The 25,325-nt window shown below is 40.7% G+C and overlaps 1 protein-coding gene across 4 annotated transcripts; it reads left to right on the forward strand.

Annotated features, from left to right (window-relative positions):
• The first annotated feature begins 1,442 nt into the window (after positions 1-1,442).
• Positions 1,443-24,709, forward strand: LOC116672164 (xin actin-binding repeat-containing protein 1). Of its 4 annotated transcripts, XM_032503811.1 has the most exons (9): positions 1,443-1,448; positions 3,925-3,926; positions 15,144-15,274; positions 15,411-15,498; positions 15,598-15,960; positions 16,107-16,185; positions 18,328-18,473; positions 18,893-18,940; positions 19,289-24,709. In XM_032503811.1, the coding sequence occupies exons 3-9, from the start codon at positions 15,147-15,149 to the stop codon at positions 24,056-24,058; spliced, it is 5,622 nt and encodes a 1,873-aa protein (XP_032359702.1). In that variant the 5' UTR covers positions 1,443-1,448; positions 3,925-3,926; positions 15,144-15,146; the 3' UTR covers positions 24,059-24,709. The 4 variants fall into 4 exon arrangements, with proteins under 4 accessions (XP_032359702.1, XP_032359704.1, XP_032359703.1 ...); XM_032503813.1 differs by lacking the exons at positions 1,443-1,448; positions 3,925-3,926 and adding an exon at positions 5,375-5,478; XM_032503812.1 differs by lacking the exons at positions 1,443-1,448; positions 3,925-3,926 and adding an exon at positions 14,570-14,610.
• The last annotated feature ends 616 nt before the right edge of the window (positions 24,710-25,325 follow it).

The following is a 25,325-nucleotide window of genomic DNA, read 5'->3' on the forward strand; positions in this document are numbered from 1 at the left end:
GACAGGGAGGATCCAGGGCTCACTACTTCTAGCGGTGCCAAGGGCGACCTGCCGACTGGGAAGCGAGCCCAGAATATGTGTACAGATAGAAAAAAGTCTGAGGGATCTTTTCCCCCCACACAGTAGGCAGGAAATAAGGGTAATAGTGTGGCGTCTCTACAGGTGAGAGGAGGCAACGCAAACGTTTTTGTCAGAGAATGGGGGATTAATTCAGTCTGCGTGTGCCATTAATGCTGCTTTTATTAATGTAGCTCTTGGAAGGAATTTGGCAGCCCTGTTTTGCTCTCTTTAGGATGAACCTCAATCCCGAGGAACAGGTCTATCTGGTTTTCAGAGTTGAATGTCAATATATCAGGAGGGATTTGTGTCTGTAGTCTATAATAACATTTTGCACAATATAGCTTGTATTTTCACAGCAGTTACTTGTGAGAAACACGTATTAGAGCATATCGATGTTCCTTTTATTTTAATATATATCCCCTTGACTTTAGGGCTGCTAGTTTCTGTAATATCTTTGGTTGATAAAAATGTTATCTGTTTATGCAAAGAGAAAAGTCTGCTTCCAAAAGAAGACATAAAAGAAAAGGTATTACATTATTCTTTTTCAAATTTGAGAATTTGCTCATTTGCTTTTTTTTATTTTTTCATTTATATCACTATAAATTGACTAACCTGGACAAAACTTGCATTTCAAGGGTGTCATCCTTGGCTCTGGGTACTGTGCATGCCATTTGGGCAGGACATAGAAACCTAAATGCCTTTTGAGTACTCTCTTCCTAGCAGCAAGTATCAAAAACTATAAAAGTATTAAAAGTTAGGTTCTTGGTCTAGAACCAAATATTTCACAGTGTACCAATGTGATTTCGTTGAGCCACTTTCTCTTTGGGATTTGAGTGAAACTAACAGTTTTTTCACTATTGATTAATGTGCCAAACATGTTTTAAATAGAAAAGGGTTATGTAGGACAAAACGTTCATATTCTGCATTGAAAGTATTGCTTTGGTATTGGTACAAAAGCTTAGGTACTTGAGCCAGAAAAACAAAATCTATAACCAGCCCTACTTGCGAAAGGCACTGTTTTTTAACATTATTGACCATCAATTGATAAATTATTACATAACACAAATAATCAGTAATTGCAGCCATAGGATGCTTTACTAAAAATATGAATGTATTGAATAACAGTGTAAGAGTCTCTTTCCTTCACAAGGGAACACAACATTTCTGGTTGTTTTTTTACTATTGTTTATAATCCTTTAAAATCCCTTTATTGAAACTGCTATGAGTACTACATCCAGCTTTACGTAATGTCCCACACAGGGCTGGCTCCCAAGAAGCCAGTAAGTTGTGAATGTTTATCTGAGGCTGTGCTGCTTACACCACAGAGGCAGCATGGGAGTCTGGCACAGATACAATGCTTTGAGCTGAAACTGTGACTGTGACGTCATGTGGGTGGCCGTTGCTACGTAGTCAGCACTTTCTACCCCTCCTCCTCCTCCTCCTCTTATTCAACCTACAGCTGCACATCACACACTGACCTCTGGCAATCCTCCATGACGCCCAAAGGGGGAGGGGGCTCGCCCAGGAGCCCTGCACACAGGTCAGTGGAGATGGGCACAATAGCAAAGGGGCAATAGGAGCCAGAATTTTAGGCGGGACGGGTGGCGAGGTCAGTTAACCTCTTTCCTCTGCAGACTGTGATCAAAGAGCATCTAGAGCACTGCGATGAATTGCTGGTCTAGGTCTGGCTGTCTGTGTAATGGTCTCGCCGAGCTGGCCAGATAGAGTGAGAGACCAGAGGGTGGGAAAGAGCAAAAGTGGCGGCAACAGAGAGTGCCTGTCTCACATGCTCCCCCATGTGAGAGTAAGCAAGAACGGGAGCTGCTTGATGTGAGTGTCTCCCACCAGCCTGTGGGACTGCTGGAGAGCCTCACATGTTTGTGTTGTGATCATCCCACATGGGTGGGCGACAGTGTCATGTCTCAAACCATGTCATCCAAATCTGTCTGAGTTGTTGCTGGTTTGTTTGTGTGTCCATTCCCTGTCTGTCTTACTGTTGTCTCTCATCTGTACGCTCCTGCTGCTACTCCCTGCTTCACCCCTGGATGCAAAGGGCTTGCAGCTGGGATGGGGAGGAGCAGGCGGAGCCAAAGAGAGGGGATGGTGAGGATAGGCGGGAGGAGGAGGTTGGACGATTCTGTTTCCCTCCAGGCATAGTAGAGATCAGAACCGAGCCCGAAACATAAACAGCGGGGCCAAAATCTACACCATCAAACAAGACTTTCAGATGTGTATCATAAAAGACACCACTCACAGTACTTCATGTACCACTGCAAACGCCACAAATGTCTTCCAAAAAAAAAAAAAAAAGCTCATCAATTCACATACTGTAAATAACGTTTATTGCACACCAACCACACACCACATACATTCAGTTTTGCAGCCACCCTACTACCCCTCCTCCTCCTTCTCTCAGGGCAGCTGGCAAAATACAAAGGAGAGGAGTGTGCAACTAGTGCGATAAAGCTGGGAACATCTTGCTATTCAAGCGTCAGCATAACAAACTGGAGGCACAATTAAGGGGGAAAAAATCCCCTAAACTACAAGAACAAGTGCTTAGTGCTGCAGCAGTGCTCAGCGCCTCAGTCCAGCTGCGGGTTGTGTTTAGGACACAGGAAAAACAGGACAACAGAGCTTTTCTGTACCCCCCTCTTTGGAATGCAAATGATCAGACAGTGACATACTGAAAGACAACAAAGCATGTGTGTTTTAAACTTAAATGTGCTGTTATGACACTATTATGGAGACGTAATAAACAGTATATGGGTGTGTGCAAAAATTGCTCCCTTTGTTTAAAATACCCAAAAGCACACAGTGGGATATTCATATAAAGTCGATTGTTAAAAGGTGTTTTGAAACTTTATGGCTTAGAACAAAGAGTCCTTATTAAAATTTAAGATTAAAAAAGTCCTGGGGAATTAACAGCCCTAAAAAGCATGAAGTTTTCCCAAAAGCTTTTTTAAAGACCCAAAGAGATTCCTCGCACTTAAACCTCCTCTCTGTTCTCACAATCCCCTGAGGAGGCTGGTGCAAAGTCTGCCGCTGTCTGGCTGTTCCCATGGCAACCACCAGGTGAGCAGACAGGCTTGGAAAGCACGGCGAAGAACATGTGACTCGCTCCACATGCTCAGGCAGAGCACACACTCTCGGGTAACAGGAGGCAAACTCCCTCCTTTATCAAACTTGCAAGTATACAGAGTAGTCAAAAAAAGGCAATGTTTGGAGAGTCTGAAGCAGACAAGCTGATGACCAGTCTGCCAGTCCGTCTGTTTACCACACTGTGTGTTTCTGTCTCTCTGTGACACATGCATGCGCACGTGCGCACACAAACACACACACAAACACACAAAAATGCATACTGTATTGTGGAGTGCAGAAAAAGAGGAGGCTGCCTCAGAGGAGGGCAACTGAGATGTGTCATAACCACTGAACATCAAGTCCGGTTCTGCTTCAGCAGCAAAGAGGGGAAGGACATGAAAGTCACACAGATGGTTAAGAGAAGAGAGGAGGATCATCTTTAAAGAAATAAAAATGCATCATCTAAGTTTGGTAGGTTCCCATGCTAAGATTTGCTAATTAGTACTCAACACAAAGTACCACAGCAAATTTTGACCCAGAACTATGGGAACTATGAGAAAGTCAGGGCTTCAAAATTCAACGAAATTGCAATCACTTAAGTCATCTCAACTCATCCTGACAGGAACATCAATATGTGCACAAAATGTATTGATAATCCATCTAATATTTTGAGACATTTCATGATTCTCAAACTACAAAGGTCAACCTTAAAGTGGCACTAGAGGAAAAGTCAGGGGATCATCCTCTGGGGACCAGGAATACAAAATGTCATGGAAATCCATCCAGTGGTTGAGATAATTCAGGCTGGATCAAAGTTGTGGACAGATGGACCAACGGACTGGCAAAAATTCATATGCAATTATGTTATGCATTTACAATTTTTAAAAGAAATAAATATTGCATAGCAGCATGTACACGAAGCCATGTGCAGTTACTGTAAAGGAATATTAATTATGGAGCTTTGTTTATTATTGACTGTTTATCACTAAGATTTGCCTTCGAGAAATTATGCCATGCATTGTATTTCCTCCTGATGTATGTGACAGGCTGATGGATTACTGGTATACAGGGACAGGGCTTCAGCCTCTGGTTCATATCCAAAAGTACAAACTATCATCAGGCTGTAAACTGGTGGTTGGCGGATTGCCAAAACAATAAAACGCATGTGCTGTGAGAAAGTGTGGAAAAATTCCCAATTAGCCAAATCAAAATGCTTTGCTGGGACACGACAACAAGCCTTATGTCCATCAACAAACACATCTTATTAGGATGTCACGGGTGATGAAGGAAGCTAATAGGGATGGAGATAATGTACTTTTCCTCTGTTGTCGTGTCTTTGTCTGGAATTTGCATAATCACATCACAATCACATATCTACATGCAAAGTGAAGACCCTAACGGAGGGTGTGTGTGTGTGTGTGTAGATGAATGACACAGAGGTAAGCAAAAGTGCACACCTGCACGGATATTACATGGCATGTGTTTTACTTTAACAGCCTCATGTGTGTCTCTTTCATCCGTACACTGCAAAACAGCATTCCCCAGCCATGATTGCCACAAGCGTTCTATAAAAAAACTCTTTCCCCGCCATGGACAAGTTGTGCTGCCGGGGCTCTGGGCTTTGCAGTTCCTTTCCACCAAGGCGATCTGTGGAACACGACTCCAGAATAGGCTGGATCGTGCGGCTGTGGATTCCGCCTGTCCGCCTGCAGGGTCTATAAATAGTGCCTGTCAGTTATTTTCACTCCTGTGCTGAGCGCACTCAGTGGCAGAGCAGTGTATTAATATCCACGGTGACCAGAGTTGTGCCTCGGGAGCGAGAGTTTGGTGCGGAGGTGTGTATGTGTGGGGAGCTAAAGGGACGTACACACACAACCAGCAGGCTGTCATCTTTCCTTCCAACCTCCCTCTGCAGACTGGAGCTCCAACAAAAGACCTCTTTATGTCTCACTGTCTGACGTCTCTCCCTAATGTGTCCACGTAGTTGACTTCAGCTAAAGGAGGACGTGATCTGAGTCACATTACCTTTTCACCCTGACTACTTTATGATGTAGGCTACGGTCTACGAGAGCCACAGGGGGCTCTAAACAATGTCTCTATTACGCAATCAACTGCGATACACCATGCGAGTAAGGAGGGCCTATTGCATTGATCGTAAGAGTAAACAACAGGTCGTGTTCTGCAGCACATGAATTACATTACAGAAGGCCTGGTGCACCTTGCTAATCAGCCTTGAGCAAGCGCAGATCTGCAGATAACCCCTGCGAGCGTCAGCTGTGCGGGATTTAAACGTGAAAGCCGGAGAACGACCACGAGGCTTCAGCAGAGACGACACATTGGGTAATGATATGAAGTGAATTGTTTAATATGTAAAGAGGATTTTTAACCAGTTTGTGCAGAACATACAGATGTGCAAAAAATACGGATTTCTATGGGAGTGTATTTTACAGCTACAGCAATTAATAATTTCTGAGCAGGTCGCGTGCGTCCGCCCCAGCTTTCACAACTCGCACATGCACACATGCAGTGATTGCCTTGTGTAACAGGGGAGGACTCTGCATGTGCAGTTGTAAAGCATGACATGTGCGACGACGAACAACCCTTTAGTCAGACGCAACAGAAAATGTAGCTCAGTTGTCAAACTCTTCTCACGTTTTGGGAAATTAACAAATACATATGTTTATTGAATCAATCTCCATGTATTTTTCTCCCTCTCTTCCTCTTTGTGTAAGAAACAAGCACGCTCCTCTCCTTACAGTCAGACATTACCATGCCCTTGAACATAAAAAAAAAAAAACATGCGCAAGAAATGCATGTCAAAGGAGAAAAATGCTGCAATAGTGTGACGATATTCAACATGGTTGCATCATGTGGCTACAGTAGCATCCTGCACTCCATGAACAAGGACTGAGAGCTTGCCATAGTCTGCATGGAGCCTGCAGGACACTGCCTCCAGTGGAGAGGGTCAGTATAACCAAAACAGGCCCAAATGAGAGTGGGTGGACTAAGTAGCATGAGTGTAATATAAGCCAATAGAATAAATAGCCTTTAATGTTCAGTTTTCATTGAAACTGTTCCATAAAAAAAAGGTCTTTGTGAGCCTGTATTGCGGTATTTTTATATCAAATTACATGATACTGCAAGATGGTCATGCTATTATATCCACTCCTGTAGGTGATATGAGTGTAAAAGCTGCAGGGAATATTGCAATGACTTTATGCTTATTTAACGTGGCTCTAACGTGAACAACATTTGTGTAAGTGAGGGGTAAATGGTATTTTGAAATACTAGCTCCATTATAAAGGGGCACTCTACAGAAATTTTGTACTGCATTGCAATTTGATTCCAAAGCGCTTTTGCACACCTTTTCTGGGGCAGGTGCGTCGGAAAAGGCAAAGTTTACCAGCAATATTTGTTAAAGAAGTCCCACACACTGTCTATTACGCCTTGCAAATACTTTATTTCACAACGTTTCGGTGACACAGATCGAAACCTGACAGAATGCGGGACTTCTTTAACAAGAATTGCACTTCAGTAAAAATGGAGGACTTTGAAACTAAAAAAGGTAAAACTCTTTGCAACAAATGCTATCACAAAAACATCCTAAATTTTAGTTCCCAATAAACTAAAGTCAAGCAACAATAACACTGGAACCTACAAATTGCAACTCATTTTTTCCATTAGACCTTTCTGTGTGGTAAATACCCACATCTTTCAAACTCCACACCCTTGTTACTCAGGCTTTCTGGTAAAATGTGTTTCCAAAACGGGACCAAGCTAACCTTAATGATTTCAGTTGGGGCTACTTTCTCAAACTTAAAAAATATCCTTTCAAAGCTACAGAAGACACACTCCCTATAATCAGCAAACTAGTCTTGATTGAGAAAATCAGCAAAGATACCCTCTTTAATTTATTCTAAATATATAAAAAGTATAACATTGATCATTTACAAGATACACTTCATGTCTTCACAAAAATCAAACTGCATGTTTCATTTTTTTTTTTTTTTTAATGTGTAAAAAGTTCTCTCCTGCTATGAAATCTCAATATTATGGCTTCTCTCAGATAAATGGTGCAGATACGGGCCTATTTGACGGTATTGTGGTACAAAGCGTCACAGCCAGAGATAAGAGATTACAGTTGGCCTCTGAGTTTGTTCTGTCTCTACGCAGGACATTCCAGGAGCTGTGCTGTGTGACGTCTAATATATGGGACATTTCAAAAAGGCACAGCTCCAGCAGCCAACAGTTAAACCACAGACCGCTTTCTGGTGCAGATGACTGCCCGCAAAGCATTGAATAACTTCAGGATTGGCTTATTAGATAAAGACAAGTGTACACACGGGAGCAATTCATTCCTCAGAAACTGCACAGATACACCCTTTTTCCTCTCTCGTGTTGCATGCAATTACGCTGCAGTATTAGGTTCTTGTCGGCTTTTTATCCAGCTTCATGCATTTACTCTAATATCTTTATATGCTTTACTTGCTCTCTCTATGCCCTCCTCCCCTTCCCTCCTCCTCCTCTTCCTCCTTCAGTGCCCAGCCTCTACTGGCGCCACAGCAGGGTTATCTGGGGTTCCACAGCAGAGGGGAATACGTAGAAACAACAATCGTACATTTTCACAGGATAAAACCATGAATGAACCACACCCACAAAGCACAAAATATTCTGGCCAGCAAACGCCTGGCAGAACTGACCAAGAACATCTTATTAAACACTTTTAGGATTCATTTTTCTCTCCTATGCTACCAATTATCCAAATGCATGCAAAGGCTGTTTTAACTCCCTGTTATATTTATCTCCTGGCAACCCTAAATCCACTGGTGACAGAGTTTGCCAGTGGTATGGCTGTATATCCTTAGAGAGCAGCAGAGAGTGCCCCAATGCAGTGTTGCTGTGTGCTGACAGTGGAAGAACAAAGGTGAAGCTGTGAGCACAAACTCTGCACAAATACAGGAAACCTGATATTCCAGCTCACGACATGGACTGTAATCTAGAGGGAGGGAGAGTGTGTGCTTGTGTGTGATATCAACAGCAGTGAACATTAAGTCCTGCAGGAATCACTCTCCACAGGCGGGTACACTGTGTGTGTGTGTGTGTTTGTGTGTGTGTGTGTGTGTGTGTGTGTGTGTGTGTGTGTGTGTGTGTGTGTGTGTGTGTCACAATTAATCATCCCAGACTAGGGTAAATTGAGAAACAGTGTCATTGCAGAGTTCAACCGGCTTTCCTGTGCACTCACACTTTCTCAGGTCTGAGCATGAAATGCAACAAAGAAGAGTATTTAAATATATGTAAATTGCTTAAATACATCAAATTAATTGCATGAACTTATTCAAATATATTCCTCATCAATAAAAAGCAGCTCTTTCTTGGTAAATCAAGCAAGGAAAGATAAATCCATTGAGTTTCATTGACAGATTAATACTGTCACTTTCATTGACTGTTAAACAAGAGCTGTGCTTGTGACCATGTACAGTTCAGTGCAGTGCCTCTGTGGGCTCGCCCTGACCCAGCATTGTTACATGAAACCCTGGGCACCATGCTCCAGTGCTCAGCTATGCCGTCACCTCCTCTAGGCATGTAGCAAACACAGCCCTTTGAGTAGCCAACGAGCGGCTGCCCTCCCAAGCCTCGCAAAGCAGCTTAGAGCTCCGGCCGCCTCCACAGTGGTCACACGTGTGAAATGTGAACTCTCCCTGACACACAAACACAGGCAGGCAGGCAGGCTCGCCACTGCTTGTGCATCGTCACAGTGGTAGGGTGGGGCTTGTTCAGCTTCATATGGACAGAAATGGAACCCGTAAGGTCATAGTCACTCCCACTCAGCTGTACTGAAGCAAATTCCCCCTCAGGCATAACACACTGCACTCACACACACACACACACCTGCAAAAAAAATTTGCAGTGCAAAGGGACAGAGAATACACACACACAGTGTACTGCTGCACACCACTACTCACATTCTCCCTAGGAAAGAGGGAGTGTTCCAACAAATTATAGCCATGTGTCGGGAGAAGCTGGCTGTGTGTTCCTTGTGCTGGGAAGAAAACACTTTCCTAATGACACATAGATTCCCACTTAGAGCCTTCCATCAGGCACTGAGAACAAACGAACCGAGAAATACTAATAGTCAAACTCAGCTTTAGTTTTGTTCGGTTTTTCCTTCACTGTTCTCCAAAACATGATGTAGCCTGCGTGAACTGCTACACCTAATTAGAATCAATAACAGGCTACAAAAACAGTCAAACAAACAAGTTTCTCTGACAACAGAACAAACGCGTGTTTATCTTGTATTATCTCATGGTTTGCGTCGACTCCTGCCATTGGTTGCTTGTGATTTTGTCGTTTTAAGAATTTAAGCTTTTTATAGTCTTTTCTTATCCTCAATTAAAGTCAATTAAATGACTAAAATCTTAATGTAAAATTTTCTGGACACTAACAGATCAGCATTGGGGTTTCTTCATGCATAAAGTAAGCTTTGCGATTCCTTTTGTAGCCTTGGCTTTTCTCTATCTCTTTTTGATTTGTGACTCAGCTAAAGGATAAATATATCTACCTTCATCTTGCTCCTTTCATTTCTGCTCATCTTGTTTCTCTTCCTCCTCCTCATTTCTCTCTGCTTAGGGAAGAATGAAGAACTAGCCAATAGCGACCAGTAGCAGAGGGATTCACAAATATGTGAGGATCTGAAATATATCCTGAGATGATATTCCTGTCTTCCCTGCTGATACAGATCTTAAGTTCACATCTCAAACATTTTATATTCTTTTTGAGCTTTTGATCAAACTATTTTCAGACAAATCATCATCCACTGCATCCTCCACATTTTTTCCCACTTGGCAGTACACATAGGGAACCTTCATCTGTTCTGAACATTGGCACTCACGTCAAACATGCCATGAAGGACAGACGAATGCTCAAGAATGCATATTGAGTTGGAGCTGACGTGTTTACTAATAACTGACATACAGGACGATGCACAGTCTCATCTACAGGACTGTGTATTTAAAGCATTTAAATGTGTTGTAACATTCATGTAGTGCATGCGTGTGATATTTAGGCAGTCAGTAGCTGTAAATATGGTAGACCGAGGGAAATACCAGTAAGCCTTTGTGGCGTGAGATAGGAAAATATGTTCATACGTACTAATACCGTTGGCTTGACACTTCTTTTCTAAAATGTAAAAACTGTCAAAGAGAATTAGAGTTAGACCATCAGAATGTAAATGAATTTAGGAAAAGTATGTATGTTACACTAGGCTTCCTCGTTTGCGAGTTATGTTGCATGCTTTTGCCTCTTCACGGGTGGTCTGATTCTAAAGGATCTAGACTACAGATGGGACATTTCTGACTAATTGGGCTTCATCTTGGCATCAAAGTAAGCTGGCCAAGAGATAACTGATGAGTAAATAAGATGTTCCGACATGTGCCAAAAATTATTTAAAGAATTTTTTTTGCAGTGTGATTAGACCAACAAGCGTAACTACACCCAACCACTAGAGAAGTTCATTATTAACTTTATCTAACAGCCTAACAATCATTTCTCTCTCTCTCTCTCTCTCTCTCTCACACACACACGACTGCTGGCCTTTTGAGGTGCGTGGAGTGGGATTGCATGTGTCATTCACTCACATCCAACAGGCCATCAGATCAGTCCCACTGCTCGGTAAAGCACTGCAGACCTCAGATTGGCATTTCTGTGATGCAGACAGAGGAAGAAAACAAATAATTGACTGCAGTAGGGTTAAATGAGGTACCAACACTTTACGATAACAGAACATTCCTCTGAAACATAAGACAGACTGCATATAAATTGATTTCACTGTCTGTGATAGAATATGCTTACTCTATTACTGGCCAAACACTATTATGCAGTTCTGAGTGACATAATCTTCCCCAAATATCTGCTTTCTGCTCTCACTGCTGTACATTGTGGGTTTTTCGGTGAACTGAAACAACCTAGTTTGGCCTTTAATAGCCCCGTTGTGATGTTCCCACATAACCTGTATGTGGATAAGAAAATATAGTGCTGTGTTTTAGTGGTCTTTATTGCCCCCTGCTGGACTACCTTACAATTCTACACATGAACAATGTGAATCCATTCTCACAGTTTTTATTCATTCAAACACAGAAAGACAGCCATATGTGGGTATGAGCGTATTAATACATTCATCTTTGCAGCTCTTCACCAGTCATGGTTGTAATCCGCAGATATTAAGTCTCCTTCCAACCAGCCACAGATCCTCCCTCTAAAACAGCTGGCTGGTGTAAGCAGGTGTGTTTAAAACGCAGGCCTGTAAACTTCCCCTAATAACACTGCACAGTTCAGTCAAAAGACAGCGCATTGCACATTCCCTTTCATCTCTCCAGCGCCTTTGAGACAGAGACAGGAGTGGGTTTTGAAGGGAGGGATGAGGGTTGTAGTCAGGAGGGGGAGACAGCCTGAATCTCTCAGTTTTGCCCCAGGGTTTGTTGCTGCTGCTGCTGCTGCTCTCTCTCTCTTTGTCTGACGACTGATTAACAAAGAACAAGACTAAAAAAAGTGAATATGAGTTGTGCTTGCTGACAAAAGCTTCCATTGTCTCAAACCTCTACTGCATTTCCACTTGTGAAATAGTGTGAAACCAAGATAAAGAATACAAAGATGTGTACAGATACAATGTAAAAAATAATCAGGAGTAAAAGCCTTGCATTTATCATTGTAGCTTAATAGATGTTATGGATGTTTTGAAGAAAAATGAACTTAAAATTAGTCATTATGCATAAAAGCTCTTTTAAATGTTAATGTTTAAGCTGATTGTGGGAACATTACCGCTAATCCTTTGATATAACATTGTTACTATTAGTTTATTTCATGCTTTTAAGTTAAAAAATCTCATCTTATTAAATAAGTATGTTACATCGAATGAAAATAGAAAATTAACCGTACCTCACGTTTCTAACAACAGCAATAAGTGTATTTGGTGATGTTAGTCCACGTGTTTTTAGCTTCCAGCACTGCAAGTAAGTAAAAAAACAACAACCAAGTGACAGAAGCTCAAAAGTAAAAATAAATAAATAAACATAGCACAAAAGAGGCATGGCAACTATGATAGTCTTGCAGGGAATGGATGGAAGTGGGTCAGGATGTGTACTGAGAGGCTGATGAGGGAATGATATGCAGGTGAGCAACTGCAGGGCTGATGAGGAAAGTAGGAACAGGTGTGTAGATGGGTGGGGCACACGGGTGATGATAAAGTCTGAGGGCATCTGGTGGATGGGTGGACAATAGCAATGACGGGACCTGATTAAAATAGGGAGCGTTTCTCGAGAGGAGGACAGAGAGACAGATTGTAACATTAAGATCAGTGTTTGAGTAAATGCATTTAGTTACCAACCAGACTTTACTAAACAGCTTGGGTGAGCTTTCAGTGATTTCAGTCATCATTTTAGTTTTAAGTCATTACAATGGACTTTGTCCAGGCCACTGATTGTACTGTAGTAAAGATATTTCACCACAAGATGGCATTATTATAAAAAATAGCCTATTGTTTCACACAAGGAAAAAGCTGTAATATGTACATACCCATCATGCAGCATCAGCCAGAAACCTCAAATCATAAATACAGCTCTGGTATGTGTCTCAACGGTCATGATGATGAGTAATGTGCAATTAGTTTGTTTTAACAAACATTAACCTGTATTTTATAATTTACTTTTCTTAGTTGATGCAGTGTTGCTGCAGCATGTGTCAGGGGGAGTCTGTCTGGGTCGGGGTCAGGATCGGGGTCAGGATTGGGGTCGGGGTCGGGGTTGGGGTCGTTGTAGTCAGCAAAGTCAAGAGGAAGGAGAGCTTCCTCCTGTTCTTATTCAACCCCTGAGGGTCAGCAGGTGTTGGAATTCCTGGGGAAGGAGATGAAATTTCACACTTGTTCCTCACTAGCTGTCTAGGATTACTGAACCCCAGCCAGATGAACTCTAATTTAGGAACTAAGAATCTTTTAAAAGAAGCAGTAAAACATAATTGTTTCAGTTCACTGGTGTTTCCAGGCTTTCTGAAGTGAGGCATTCAAAGTGGGGCACAGACTTAAAAGAGGTTGCACTTACCATGGAATTGTTGGATCGTCATATTTTTGTGGTAAAGCAATCTCCAGTAAAGTGTGCCAGATTTACTCTTTATGTAGCGGTGGTTTATTAGTAAAGTGCTATTCTCAACCAAAGCACTTAACAAGAGCACAGAAGTTAAACTGATGTTGTTGCCTCTATCTTACTGGAGTGTCCCTGAGCAACACACATAGGGACTCTAATGGTGCTGTTTTTGTACCTAAGCTTGCAAAAGTAAGCAGCATATATCATTTATTTTAATACATTATTTTTGATACATTTATTTGATACATTGATCCTTCACATGATTTAAACACACCCAGATGTACACAATGTTCTGTCTTCAGCAAGCACAATGCTTCACAACTATTTTGGGAATTTCTCTCAGACATGCATAAGTAACTGAGAGAAATTCAATAATTATAATTTATCACGATGCCTAACAAATTTATTCTATTAACTTTGTTTGCATGGTTGAACTGTTAATATGATGCATGTCATTTCTTAAGTGCTGTTGAACTCTTTAATCATTGGTTGTTTGTCCAGTAATAATCTAGCTACACATGATTGACTTACAAATGTTTAGGCTTTATGTATTATTCCAATCTGTATATTTCTCAAAAATAAAGAAGACAATTGGCCTATATTGTTTTAAAAAATCCCCTGATAAAATACAACAACGCACACTTTGAACATCTGCACTGTAAATTAACTCTTGTTGATAGGAAGTATTTTACTTACTTACTTACTTAGTATTTTATTGCTCATATGTTCCTAAATTGCATTGTAATTTTATGAATATGTAACCTGAGAATCTGTGTTAATGAGTAACTCTCAAACCTCAGCAACCTAAGCAATATATATAGCTGCATTGATCATAATTCTAAAATTTTCAATATTTTCTATTTGTTGTTCTTTGTGTTCGTCATACTCTAATAAAGTTAATCACATTTGATCTTAATGACTGTGGTAATGGTGTGTTGCTACTCAAAGATCAAGTAATTAGATCTGAGCTTTGGTGATATGACAAACATCAAGGATTCTCCTGAAAATTCATGTAGGAGCCAAAACACACAATGATGACAAATGATGCAAGATCCAATGTAAAACGGGAATGTTGGATAAATGATTTTTTGAAATGACATGAGTTTCTGTTATTTCGATGAAAGCAGCAGACTCTATTACTACATTACTCTATATTACTGTTGTTTTGGGGGATTTACATCCTGCTACTCTAGACATTTCCACAGGTCATTTAACACAGTCTTGGTAATGAGGAAGAAAAAGGACTTTGCTCACAAACGCTTCACACCGTGTGCAAGTCTTGTGATACTGCCGAAATGTCTCTGATTGTCACAGGGAACAGACATTGACTGATATCTGTAAGGTAAAAGTTATATTTAAAATGTACCTTATATAGCCAAAATGTTGTTTTCATGAAACTTCAGTTTAAAAAAAGAGTAGTTTTTTGCAACACTGTTAAATTTCATGACTTACTTATTACGGGCTATGCATTGTTGATGTTTTAACCTGCTGTTTCTACAAGTCGGTGGAAAAATGTTTGAACTTTACAAGTAGATAAAATGCTCACTAGTGGTGTTAAATTGATGGTTAAACAAGAATGTAGTGCTGGGTGCAAAGAATTAACAGACCAGGATCCAGTATCTGCTGATCTTCTACAGAGAAAATGCACTGCAATAATGGAGACGATATCTTTGATTATCTGCCATGTATTTTTGAAGTTTTTCCTCGCCACTGTCGCACTGTTGCTTGCTCTGGAGGAAACTACTAGAACTGTTGGGTCCTTGTAAATTATGGAGTGTGGTCTAGACCTACTCTATCTGTAAAGTGTCTCGAGATAACTCTTGTTATGAATTGATACTAAAAATAAAATTGAATTGAAATTTAATTGAATTTTAGATCATGGAGTGGAAGAGTAACCTGAGACGCACCCAGTCACTGAGGAGCATCCACTCGGTGCGTGACAAGCCCACCTGGACACAGGCAGGGCTGTGGGACAACACAACATCTGTATCTCAGCTAGTTACCAGGTGAAGGAGACAATCTTTTTCATGCTTTCTACTGTACATCTGTGAAAACTTAACACATACAGTAGTCCAACCCTCTATAACCTTCCGCATGCAGCATATGCATGTTAGTAGATGATTAATATGGCTTTTGTAACAGGTATCAAACTAGAGTGGAAGTAAGCACAGCTATTCAAGAAACCTCGCTCAATAATGGTGAAGCAAAGCCAAAGCAGGTGTTTAAAGAGGTAACTTCTGACTCAAACATGAAGCATCTTCAGTGTAGGGGAAATAATCCAGCTACATGCAAACATGTTTTTTTTCCCCATCTGTGGTATGACTGTCAGATAACACCATCTCTTCTGGAGAGAAAAGAGACTCCACCGGAGTCTCTGACGAGGAGAAATGAGGCGAGGGACAAAACCAATTTGACCCGCAGTAAGTCTATGGGGAGCCTTCAAAGAAGCGCTGGGTCCATTGGGGCCCTGAAGGCTCTATTTGAGTCAGAGGCAGCCACACCAAACAAGATGAAGAGCAGTTTCAGAGCTGTAAGTTTCAAGGCACCTTGCAAGGCTGCAGGCATCGTGCCAGTGGTGAATGGAGAGGTTGAAGAGGCGAAGAACTCTGCAGCGCAACCGACAATCCCAATTCCTGCTGATGGTCCAGTCAATGAGGCTAAAACTGATGCAAAAGATCATGTGATTCAAAAGGTATTATTAGCTTAAAGGTCAGATTTCTGCCATTTCTAATGTGTAACTTCAATCATGTTATTTCCAAAAATAGAATCAAGATATTGTCACTTAGACAGACATATGGCTACTTAGTGGCAGTGACAGTTCATTATTTCTCTCTCTAGGTGAGGCATCAGACCCCAAAGGAGAGGAGAAAAACAATAGGGGGTATTGATTTTGAAACAATTGCCTCCTCTCAAGCTGGTGAGTACCAGACAGCATTCATCAAAGTGTGCTCTGAGATGAACCGCCAACCTGACCACTATGTATTCCAACCTACTGCCCAATGTAGCTGGGAAATAAATCTTCAAAGTGTATTCAACATGTCAAAAAGACATTTCTAAGGTCACTGAAGTATCTCTCTATTGAGTAGTTATGAGTAGACCTTAGATTAAAACTGTTTATGGTTTGGTGAAGGGAATTTGATTGGGAGACAGAGTTAGCTATTTTAAAAACACAACAAAAAGCAGATAATAAAAAGCCCGGTCATAAACTACACATAGCCTCACTAAAAACATCTTTCTGGACTGTATTCTTGTTATAGACCAGGAATACAGACCTGATCAAGGTCGTAACGAAACGGGCATCACACTCTGAAGCTACTCCAGACCTTGATTTGCTATAAAGAGAAGTCAAATAACAAAACCTGTTCAGATGTTAAAAGACACTGTGCATGGAATTAGTACACACAAATATAACAAAATAAAAAGTTCCATGATAAATTTGAAAACGGTCTTTAATTTCCTCAGAATTTTCCTGGGAAGTGTAATTTAAATTGAGTTGAAATTAGAGAATGTGTTCAATTAGTATACTCCTAATGAATTAATTCAAATGCATTGCTACCGTAGAGTCTTCTCGTCAGCAGATCATCTGAACATGCAAAAATGTGAAACTTGTCTACAGGCATAAATTCACGTCAAACATATGCTAAATAAAGCATAAATGAATAATGAATGATTATTTACTTGGATATAAAAGGAACCTTTTTGTTTAGAAAAGTCATGTTTTGCCTTTTATATTTACCAAATAGTATCTCTTTGTTAAACATCACACCAAGTAATCAGGGAATTAATGATCTATAAAATAAATTATTACCCAAACATCTGTTGCTTTCGATTCACCAAAATAGCATATATCAGCCCAATTTGGTGTCTAAATCCCCCATTTAACTGAAAAAAACCAAACAAGATATGAGCTCACTTAGTATACCTTTCCTGGAAAGCAATTTCAGAGTCCTATGACTCGGGTCAAGGCTGTGGATGGAATGAATGAAAGGGAAGAGGTGATATGGAGATGAATATCAGCACAGTGACTGTGCAAGAAGCCGTGATTGACTCAACCTGGTGTGGTCATAGTAGACCACTCCGGAACAGGACAGAAATAGCCAGCAAGCTACAAGTCCTGAATACATGCAGATGGGTGAAAGGGTCAGCTGTCACTGGGGCAGGAATGAGACAGAGAGAGGTAGCGACCAAGAGGGGCAGAGGCTCCATTATCAGACACAAACATACAGGAAATCAGACCTAACATATTTACAAGGATTGAAAGAAAATAAGAAGGCCAGCGGGTCTGAAGGAACTGGGAGCTGTTTTATGTGTTGTGACCTTCATTTTCTGTGAGTACACAATCTTATCCACACGATATGTGGCTTGTACATGCTCTTGAAAATTTACGTTTAGTCCTTCAGACCGTTCAAACCCTTAATTAAGTTAAGTTTTGTTAAGCTTAATAAACAAAATATATTGGGGTAGCTATTTATACCAAACAATGACTGATAGTTTTGACAACTTCGTAAATCTTGAAATATTAGAGGGTTGAGACTTTTTAACTTTCAGTGTTTGTGTCGGCGGAGTCAGGTATCTATCCCTCTCCACCACAAGTTGTACATTTATAACTCCAACACATGGCAGCTATATATATTCTATATCAGCTTAAAAAATGAGGTCACTAGTGACCCATTGTTAACCCTTTACACACAGTTTGGGGACATGGATGCGAAGAAAGACGTCACTTTTATGTTATGAAAATGAGTCACTGTTTAAATCTCTTAGTCTTATGATGTTGTGACAGGCTCTTCCAAAATAGCACTCTATTTGGACACCAGCTGCCTTTTAATAGCTTATATGAACCAGCAAACAAAGTGAGACAAAATTACAACTTCTTTTTTCCTTTATCCCAAATCCCATGTGAGGAATTTGATGGCACATTAATATCACAGCAAGTACTTTACACCAAACGTTGATCTCAGCCAGCTCTGATTGGCCCTTATTTGAAGTACTACATATTATAACTTGGGTCATAAATACATTTAAAACGTGTACGTTTTGGTGTCTGATGTCTCCTCAGATGACAAGAGGAGAACAATTGCAGATTTCAGAGACAGCTCCTTCATCCAAACCAAGGAGAAACTGAGTGTCTCGGTCAAAGCAATGTCCGCTCTCTATCTGTCCAAGGTGGTTCCTCAGGGTTCAACACACAGCTCTTTAAAACCGGTAAACATTGCTCTTCTCATTCTGTGTTCTCTTCTTTTCAGTCTGGGATTTGTTTAGCCCTAGTCTATGCATTGAGCTTAAACTAAATGTTTTAGAACATGATGAAGAAAGTAAAATATAAATGCATTCTAGCAGTACATTAAAATTATAATTATTATATAATAATGATAATAATGAATAATAATTGAAATGCCTCATTCTCATTATCATATAGAAAGGTGGTTATCAGAAAAAGAATAATCTAAAATGTTTTTGTTTTATCTGTTATCTGACCTTGAACCTGTGCAGTTGATTGATCTTTTACAGTGTCATATAACACATCATACAATGGAACAGTAAAATATATAATTGCCAATCTGTCAGCCAACATTGCTTATGTAAGCTTAACATGACCTGAAATAATTATTGTTTCCGTCCAGGCACAAGGTCAGTTATCTGAATCTGGGAAAACAGTCAAACCAGCCAAGGTAGGGCAGAATTTCACCAGACATTTTGCATGACGGTGTGCATTGTCACAAAAACGTCCCCCACACTGTCTAATACCATATACAGTAGCTCAAGAACAAAATGCCTGCTTTTCCTGAGAGTTTTCTTTTAAAGAAAAAAACATACACGTTTTCTTTTCTTTTATTTATCATTGTGGTTGCTTTGGAGCTCGGCTAACCCACTGACACCTGGCATGTTGAAAGCAATCAACTGGAATGATTTGGAAGGTAAAATGTTGCTCTCAGTGCTGTAAGCATGGCTGCACACTCCTTAGCATGATTATAACTGGAAAGGACCCAATGATAAGAACGTTACTTTGTTCTTCCAAGATGGACAAAGACTACCAAAAAGGGAAAGATGACTTCTCTCCACCTTCTTCAGCCAGACATCAGCCAGCACCAGAAGACATCTCTGGGGAACATTTCCCACAGTCCATGCCTTCCCAACTTTCGAAAGAAAAGCTATACCAACAGCGGCAGAAATGTGAGCTGAGAAGGCTCCTGAAGCACACTCACCCAGAGCTGAAGATGTTAGATGAAGTTGTGGATGAAGAGTTTGCTGAGGTTTTGCGCTCTGAGACTGGGCTGACAGCTGGTGAAACTGGATATGAGGGAGAGGTCTTTTCAAGACGCTTGATATTTGAGAACTGTGCCCTGAGTAACAAAGTATCATGTTGCACCTCTAAGATGCACAAGGCAGAGGGAATTGTTAAAAGAGACGATGTCAGTAAAACACTAGCTGTGTTTAAGGAACATGAAGAGAGTGCTTGTAATGAAAGTGATAAAGGGATCGTGGAGGATGAGAAAACGCTTGGGTCTAGTCCAGAACCTAATAGAGAGTGTGAGGAGGAGATGATAAAAGTAGATGTTAAGGCTACTAGACGGTTATTTGAGAGTAAATCTGTGAACACATCCAAACCTAATCCAGATAGATTTGAGGCAAAAGTTTCTCTTTCTGGCAATGAGACAGAGGCCGTCCATAAACCAAAACAGGAGTTTGAAATGAGTACTAAAGACATCAAAATCAAAAGCAATGCATGTTCCACAAGTATTGGCATGACAGATCAGACCAATAAACAAAACACATGTGTTCATATCATTGGTCAAAGCACTGACTATGAGTTTTCTGGTAGGGAAGAAGTTTCCACAGGTGAAACAGTCTTTGAGGGTGAGCCTACAAGCCTTTCTGATCCAGAAGAATTTAAGAAAATAATCAAAACGAGTGCGGCTCTTTTCCAAAACAACCCATTTATCCCAACAAACATAGAAAGAGAGCATTCCTTTGTGCATACATCAAAATCCCAAAGCCCTGCAGAAAACTCTGGGGCCACTCAGGACTATCCGATAGCTAATGTCAAGAACAGAGCCCACTTGTTTGAATCAATGCCATTTGACAAAATTAGGCATCAGGACAAGGACGAAATTGAGACAATGGTGGAGAACATCAAGGAAACACTGAATTCTCTTTATCATGTCAATGCCATACATTCAGATGGCTCAATCATTGAGGTGAACGAGACAATGATAGCCAAAAAGGCCAAATTCAAACTATCAGAGAGTGGGTCTAAAATAAAATATGACGAGGTGGCTGAAGGTGGTGTACAAAATTTCCTACTCCAGTTGCTACCACGAGCAAACCTAAAGTCCCAGATCACTTACCTAAAGGAGGGTAGTAAAGGAAGCATGGCAGCCACAATGGTGAATATACCCGTGCACCAGCATCACTTCACTACCAACCAAGATACAGAGTTTAAAACTGCCAATGTGCTTCAGCTTGTGGAGGATATTCTCAATCAAGATAACTCTCTGCGGAAGGGAGTGATTATCCAGGAGGATGCGCACAGATGTGCTGAAGTCGTTGTTTACTCCCTCTACAACTATTTTGATGAGGTTGATGTGAAACGTTATTGTCCTCCGCAAGGTGCAGAGTATGATGAACCAGAGCTAGGAAGATGTGATGTGAGTAAAGCAGACTATCAAGTTCTAAGAAAAGGGGTTACTGAATCGACCATAAGCCTTCTAGAAACTCCCGAAGATCAAACTTGCCAAGGATCCATGAGGCCTGAAATCTCAGTTAAAGGTAATGTAAAATTGTTTAAGAGTTGTATTGAAAAGGGAGATTTAGAGTATTTGAAAACTCTTCAAGCTGCACCAACAGTGCAAGAACAAGAACTCCTTCCTAACCAAAATGTGGCTGGACAAGGCGTTGAACTTCATTATCAACACAGAGCTGATCAATTTGAGGAGAGCAATTCAGAATGGGTCCCAGTGGATGTAAAGAGACTAAAAAACATGTTCTCTGGAGAACAAAGACCAACCCAACTAAAGAAAAATGTATGTGAAAATGTTGCTCTACGTAATGCTATACTTGCACCACAGGGATCATACATTCAACTTGAGACACAAGACGATGACAGGGTCCACCAGGCTGAATTAGTCGAGGTAGTAGATGACAACGACGAGATCTCTAACCTCCAAACTGCAATACACAGTCTCCGACAGGCCACAACTGAGGCCAAATCTTTGCATCACACATCACAAGAAAAACAGAAAATACTTGTTCAAGAACCTGTGTTCTCAGTTACCTCAGCTCATGTTAAACACTTAAGACCAGAAGCAGAAATACCTCAAGAAAATGAGGACCAGAAAAGGGACTCGTGCACTGAGACAACATGGCATGAACTCCCATCAACCTCAGAACATATATCAGACTGCCACCATGAGGATACAGAGACACGCTGTGAAGACACTAATTCTGAAGAAGTACAAACTATTGAGACATGCAGCAAAATGGATCAAAAAGACCCAGAGGTGGTCCAGAAATACTTTCAAGCTGCTGTGGTGTCTGTACAAAGTGCAGAAACAACCACTGCACAGCCAGACGATGAGGAAGTTGTCTTTCAGGGTAAACTTCAAGCAGCTTTGGATTCCCTGGAGAGATCCAATATCAATGTCAGTAGAGGAGATTTCAGAGCAGCTATGATATACAGAAGTGTGTCCAAACCTCACAATGAAAGATCACAAAATGGGGATACGACGTCTGTGCATAAGCTGACCAAGGAGGACTTTTGTCATGTGACTGAACCTAAATCCACTCAAGCACCACTGAGACATGAGGACTCCAAAGAACAAGTGACTGCAGCAAATGCGGTGCACCCAAGCCAATGCAAAACTCTAAATAAACCAGCTACAAGCACTGTCTTGGAGAAAAGCAGAAGGTCTGTTGGTCAAAAACCAGCCATCCCACCTAAACCTGAGCATTTAAAAGTGAAACAAAGAGACAATCAATTAATCAACACAAAGAATCTTGAGCCAACCCAAACTAATACTGTGAAACCCAAAGACATAGTTCCTCAACTAATGGCAATGACATCAATGTCATGTAAGGATGAACTTAAGCAAGGCCTGTTCAAAATTATCACTGGTGCAGACTCAGGGCCTGATTCAGTGGAACATAAAAAAAATAAGCTTTTTGATGAAGCTACACAGATGGATAATGAAATTGAAGTAACGCATCAAGTCCCAGGTTCAGTCGTCATCTTGGAAAGTGATAACTCAGATAAGAATATCATTAAGCAACAACAGGAAATTAAAGCCACAGCAGATGAGAAAAGCCCCCAGGATTTCCCAATCAAAGAGGATATGAATGAAACAGATGAAAGCCATGTAGATTTTCATGAAGCATCTAAGAAATTTGGAGGTAAAAAGGCATTTTCAGCAAAAAATGCTCCTGTAAAGCCAAAAAGAGTAAAGATTGCCCCACCCAACACCAAAAACCCAAAACACATGTCTGAAGATAATTCCTCAATTTTCACACATGTGATTGAGGAAGCAAAACCAACTCTTACTGTTCCATCGTGCAATAAACCAAACTCCTGTGGAGAAGCTGCTGACGGCAAAGACAAGCACGAAAAAGAAATTAAAAAAGAAGGCAAAGTTGAGATGAGGGGAAAGAAAGGACGAACCGAGACAGATGACGAACGCCGACAGCGTCTGTCAGTTCACATGGATGAGATCTTAAGAGGGAACATAACGGCAGCCATGGACATTTTTGACAATTTGCGAAAGCAGGAGGAACTTCAGAGTATTCTCAGTCGAGTTGAGGAAGTTGAACAGGATACGAGCGAGGTTGATGTGAGGTCTCTGAGGGGAGTCTTTGAGAACGTCCCTGACTGGGTAGTCAGCTCGGACAGAAAGAAACAAAAAAAGACAAAAGTAGAAAACAAAGAAGAGAGGTTGCCATTAACAAAAGACAACCGTGAAAGCAAGTCCCCAATGGCACATGTTTTTGGAGATCTTGAGCGAGCCAGTGAAGAAATCATGAATCTGAAAGAACAGACTTTAGCCAGACTTATGGACATAGAGGAAGCCATAAAGAAGGCTCTTTATTCGGTCTCTACCTTGAAGTCTGACTCAGATATTGCTGGTTTATCATGCCTGTTCAAAGAGTCATTAGGGACAGAGCAAGGATCCCCATCCTTTGGTAGTATTAGCAAAATTAGCATTGGGTCAAGCAGAACAAAATCCCTGCAGACACTGGAAAACCCTACAATACAGGGAAACATAGCTCTGCCAGTTAGCCAAGGTACAAGAATTGAAGTAGCTCCTGCAAAACAACGAGCAAGTCCTCCATCTTCACCTGCCTTCATCTCCATCCAGTCAGCTGCTAAAAAGACGGATAAAAAAGATTTGTCTCCACCAAAGACCATAATCTGTCAGACATGTCAGCACAGCCCAAAAACAGAGGAGAAATTCCGGACAACTAAAACGCTGACATGCAACAGTCCTGCTCAAAACAGAAAAAGGGATCCCAGAAAAGCAGGTCAAAATCAATCCTCTTATGACCCAAAACTAGAGCTCAGTGTACTTGAGGTGCAGACTGACTCTGAGGGGAACAGTATTATGGGCACTAAAACAGTCACAGAGAATTATGAGAGGACTGATGACCTTGGGAACCGGTTTTACTCATCCAAAACTTCCACTGTTGTCACTGCTCAACCAGATGCTACAACATCTACAAGTCAGGCAGTGGTCAGTCCGGCTGTCTATCAGGCCACCAAGTACCCAGAAGTTCTGCTGCCGCTCAATCAGAAACCTTAAATCATTCACAGACTGGTCCAGTTTGTTACCTATTAGCAAAGTGTTTTTATATATTGAATATTTTTTTGTTATGTAAAAATGGACTACAGGAAGAAAGTGGAACTACAATTCCAGGAGGGCAACCCCCAAAGCATGTGGCAAGGTCTAACAACTTTGAGGATTGTCACAAACCTCAAGGACGTGGTTTTAAACACCTCACTTGGCTTGTGGATCCTCAACTTCCTGACATGCAAACCCCATGTGGTGAGGGTGGACAGACACACCTCTTCCACCCTGATCATTGACACTGGAGCCCCCCAGGGCTGTGTTTTGAGTCCCCTGCTGTACTCCTTCTACATGCACGACTGTGTAGCCACTTTTGACTCCAAAACTCTCATCAAGTTTGCTGACAGCACTGCTTTGGAAAAGGCCTACCTGAAAGAAGTTAAAAACATGACCCACTGGTGTCAGGGCAACAACATACTCATGAATGTCAGCAAGACTAAAAAGATGATAGTGGAAGAAGCAGGGAAGGAACTATGTCCCCCTTAATATCAACAGGTCCCCTGGAGAGGGTGGACAGCCCTGAATTGTAAAAACCTGACAGGATTACATTTAACTGAAATTTTATTTCATATAATTTCATGTGGCAAATAAATGTATTTATTAATTGATGTACATACCTTTATTTGCAAAAATATATGAATTGTGTTGGTTATTATGGCTTATTTTTGTATTAATAAGTTATTGGTAATTATTTGTTAAAGATTTTATTATTAATGTTTGAGGATTTATTTGTAGCATGTATTCTTTTAAACATTTTGATTTGCATTTAAAATTAAATATGCCTTATTGGTTTTAATTTATGTTGTTGTTGCTTAATATTAGTCTACTTTGTTTTAACCAAGCTCAGTTTCATTTCTCTCATCAGTTTCAACCAGCTTGTCGAGAGATCTGTTCAGCCTGTCTGAAGCCGGTTTATCCAATGGAAAAAATTACTGCTGACAAATACATTTTTCACAAAACTTGCTTTTGTTGTAAACAGTGCAAGACAAAATTAAGGTGAGATACTGACTTATTTACAGAAAAATCAACTGCAACATTGAGCAATGATTTTCAATGCAACTCTGCTATTGATTTTCTATCCTGGTAGGACGTGACAGATCTCAATGCTCATTTTCTATGACACAAGAAAAATAACATGTATATAAAAAAAAATATACAGTCACGTTAACATAGACAACTATAACTAATAATAAAACCATTCCAATGTTGGTTCACATTATAC

The sequence above is a fragment of the Etheostoma spectabile genome, chromosome 22 (genome assembly GCF_008692095.1).
Source record: "Etheostoma spectabile isolate EspeVRDwgs_2016 chromosome 22, UIUC_Espe_1.0, whole genome shotgun sequence".
In the NCBI taxonomy this organism is placed as follows: Eukaryota; Metazoa; Chordata; class Actinopteri; order Perciformes; family Percidae; genus Etheostoma; species Etheostoma spectabile.

What these genes read in the sequence shown, in the direction of transcription:
- LOC116672164 (XM_032503811.1), top strand. Translation starts at nt 15,147, where the DNA reads ATGGAGTGGAAGAGTAACCTGAGACGCACCCAGTCACTGAGGAGCATC. An exon ending in CAAAGCAGGTGTTTAAAGAG is followed by an intron (nt 15,499 to 15,597) that starts GTAACTTCTGAC and finishes TATGACTGTCAG; the next exon opens with ATAACACCATCTCTTCTGGA. An exon ending in CACACAGCTCTTTAAAACCG is followed by an intron (nt 18,474 to 18,892) that starts GTAAACATTGCT and finishes GTTTCCGTCCAG; the next exon opens with GCACAAGGTCAGTTATCTGA.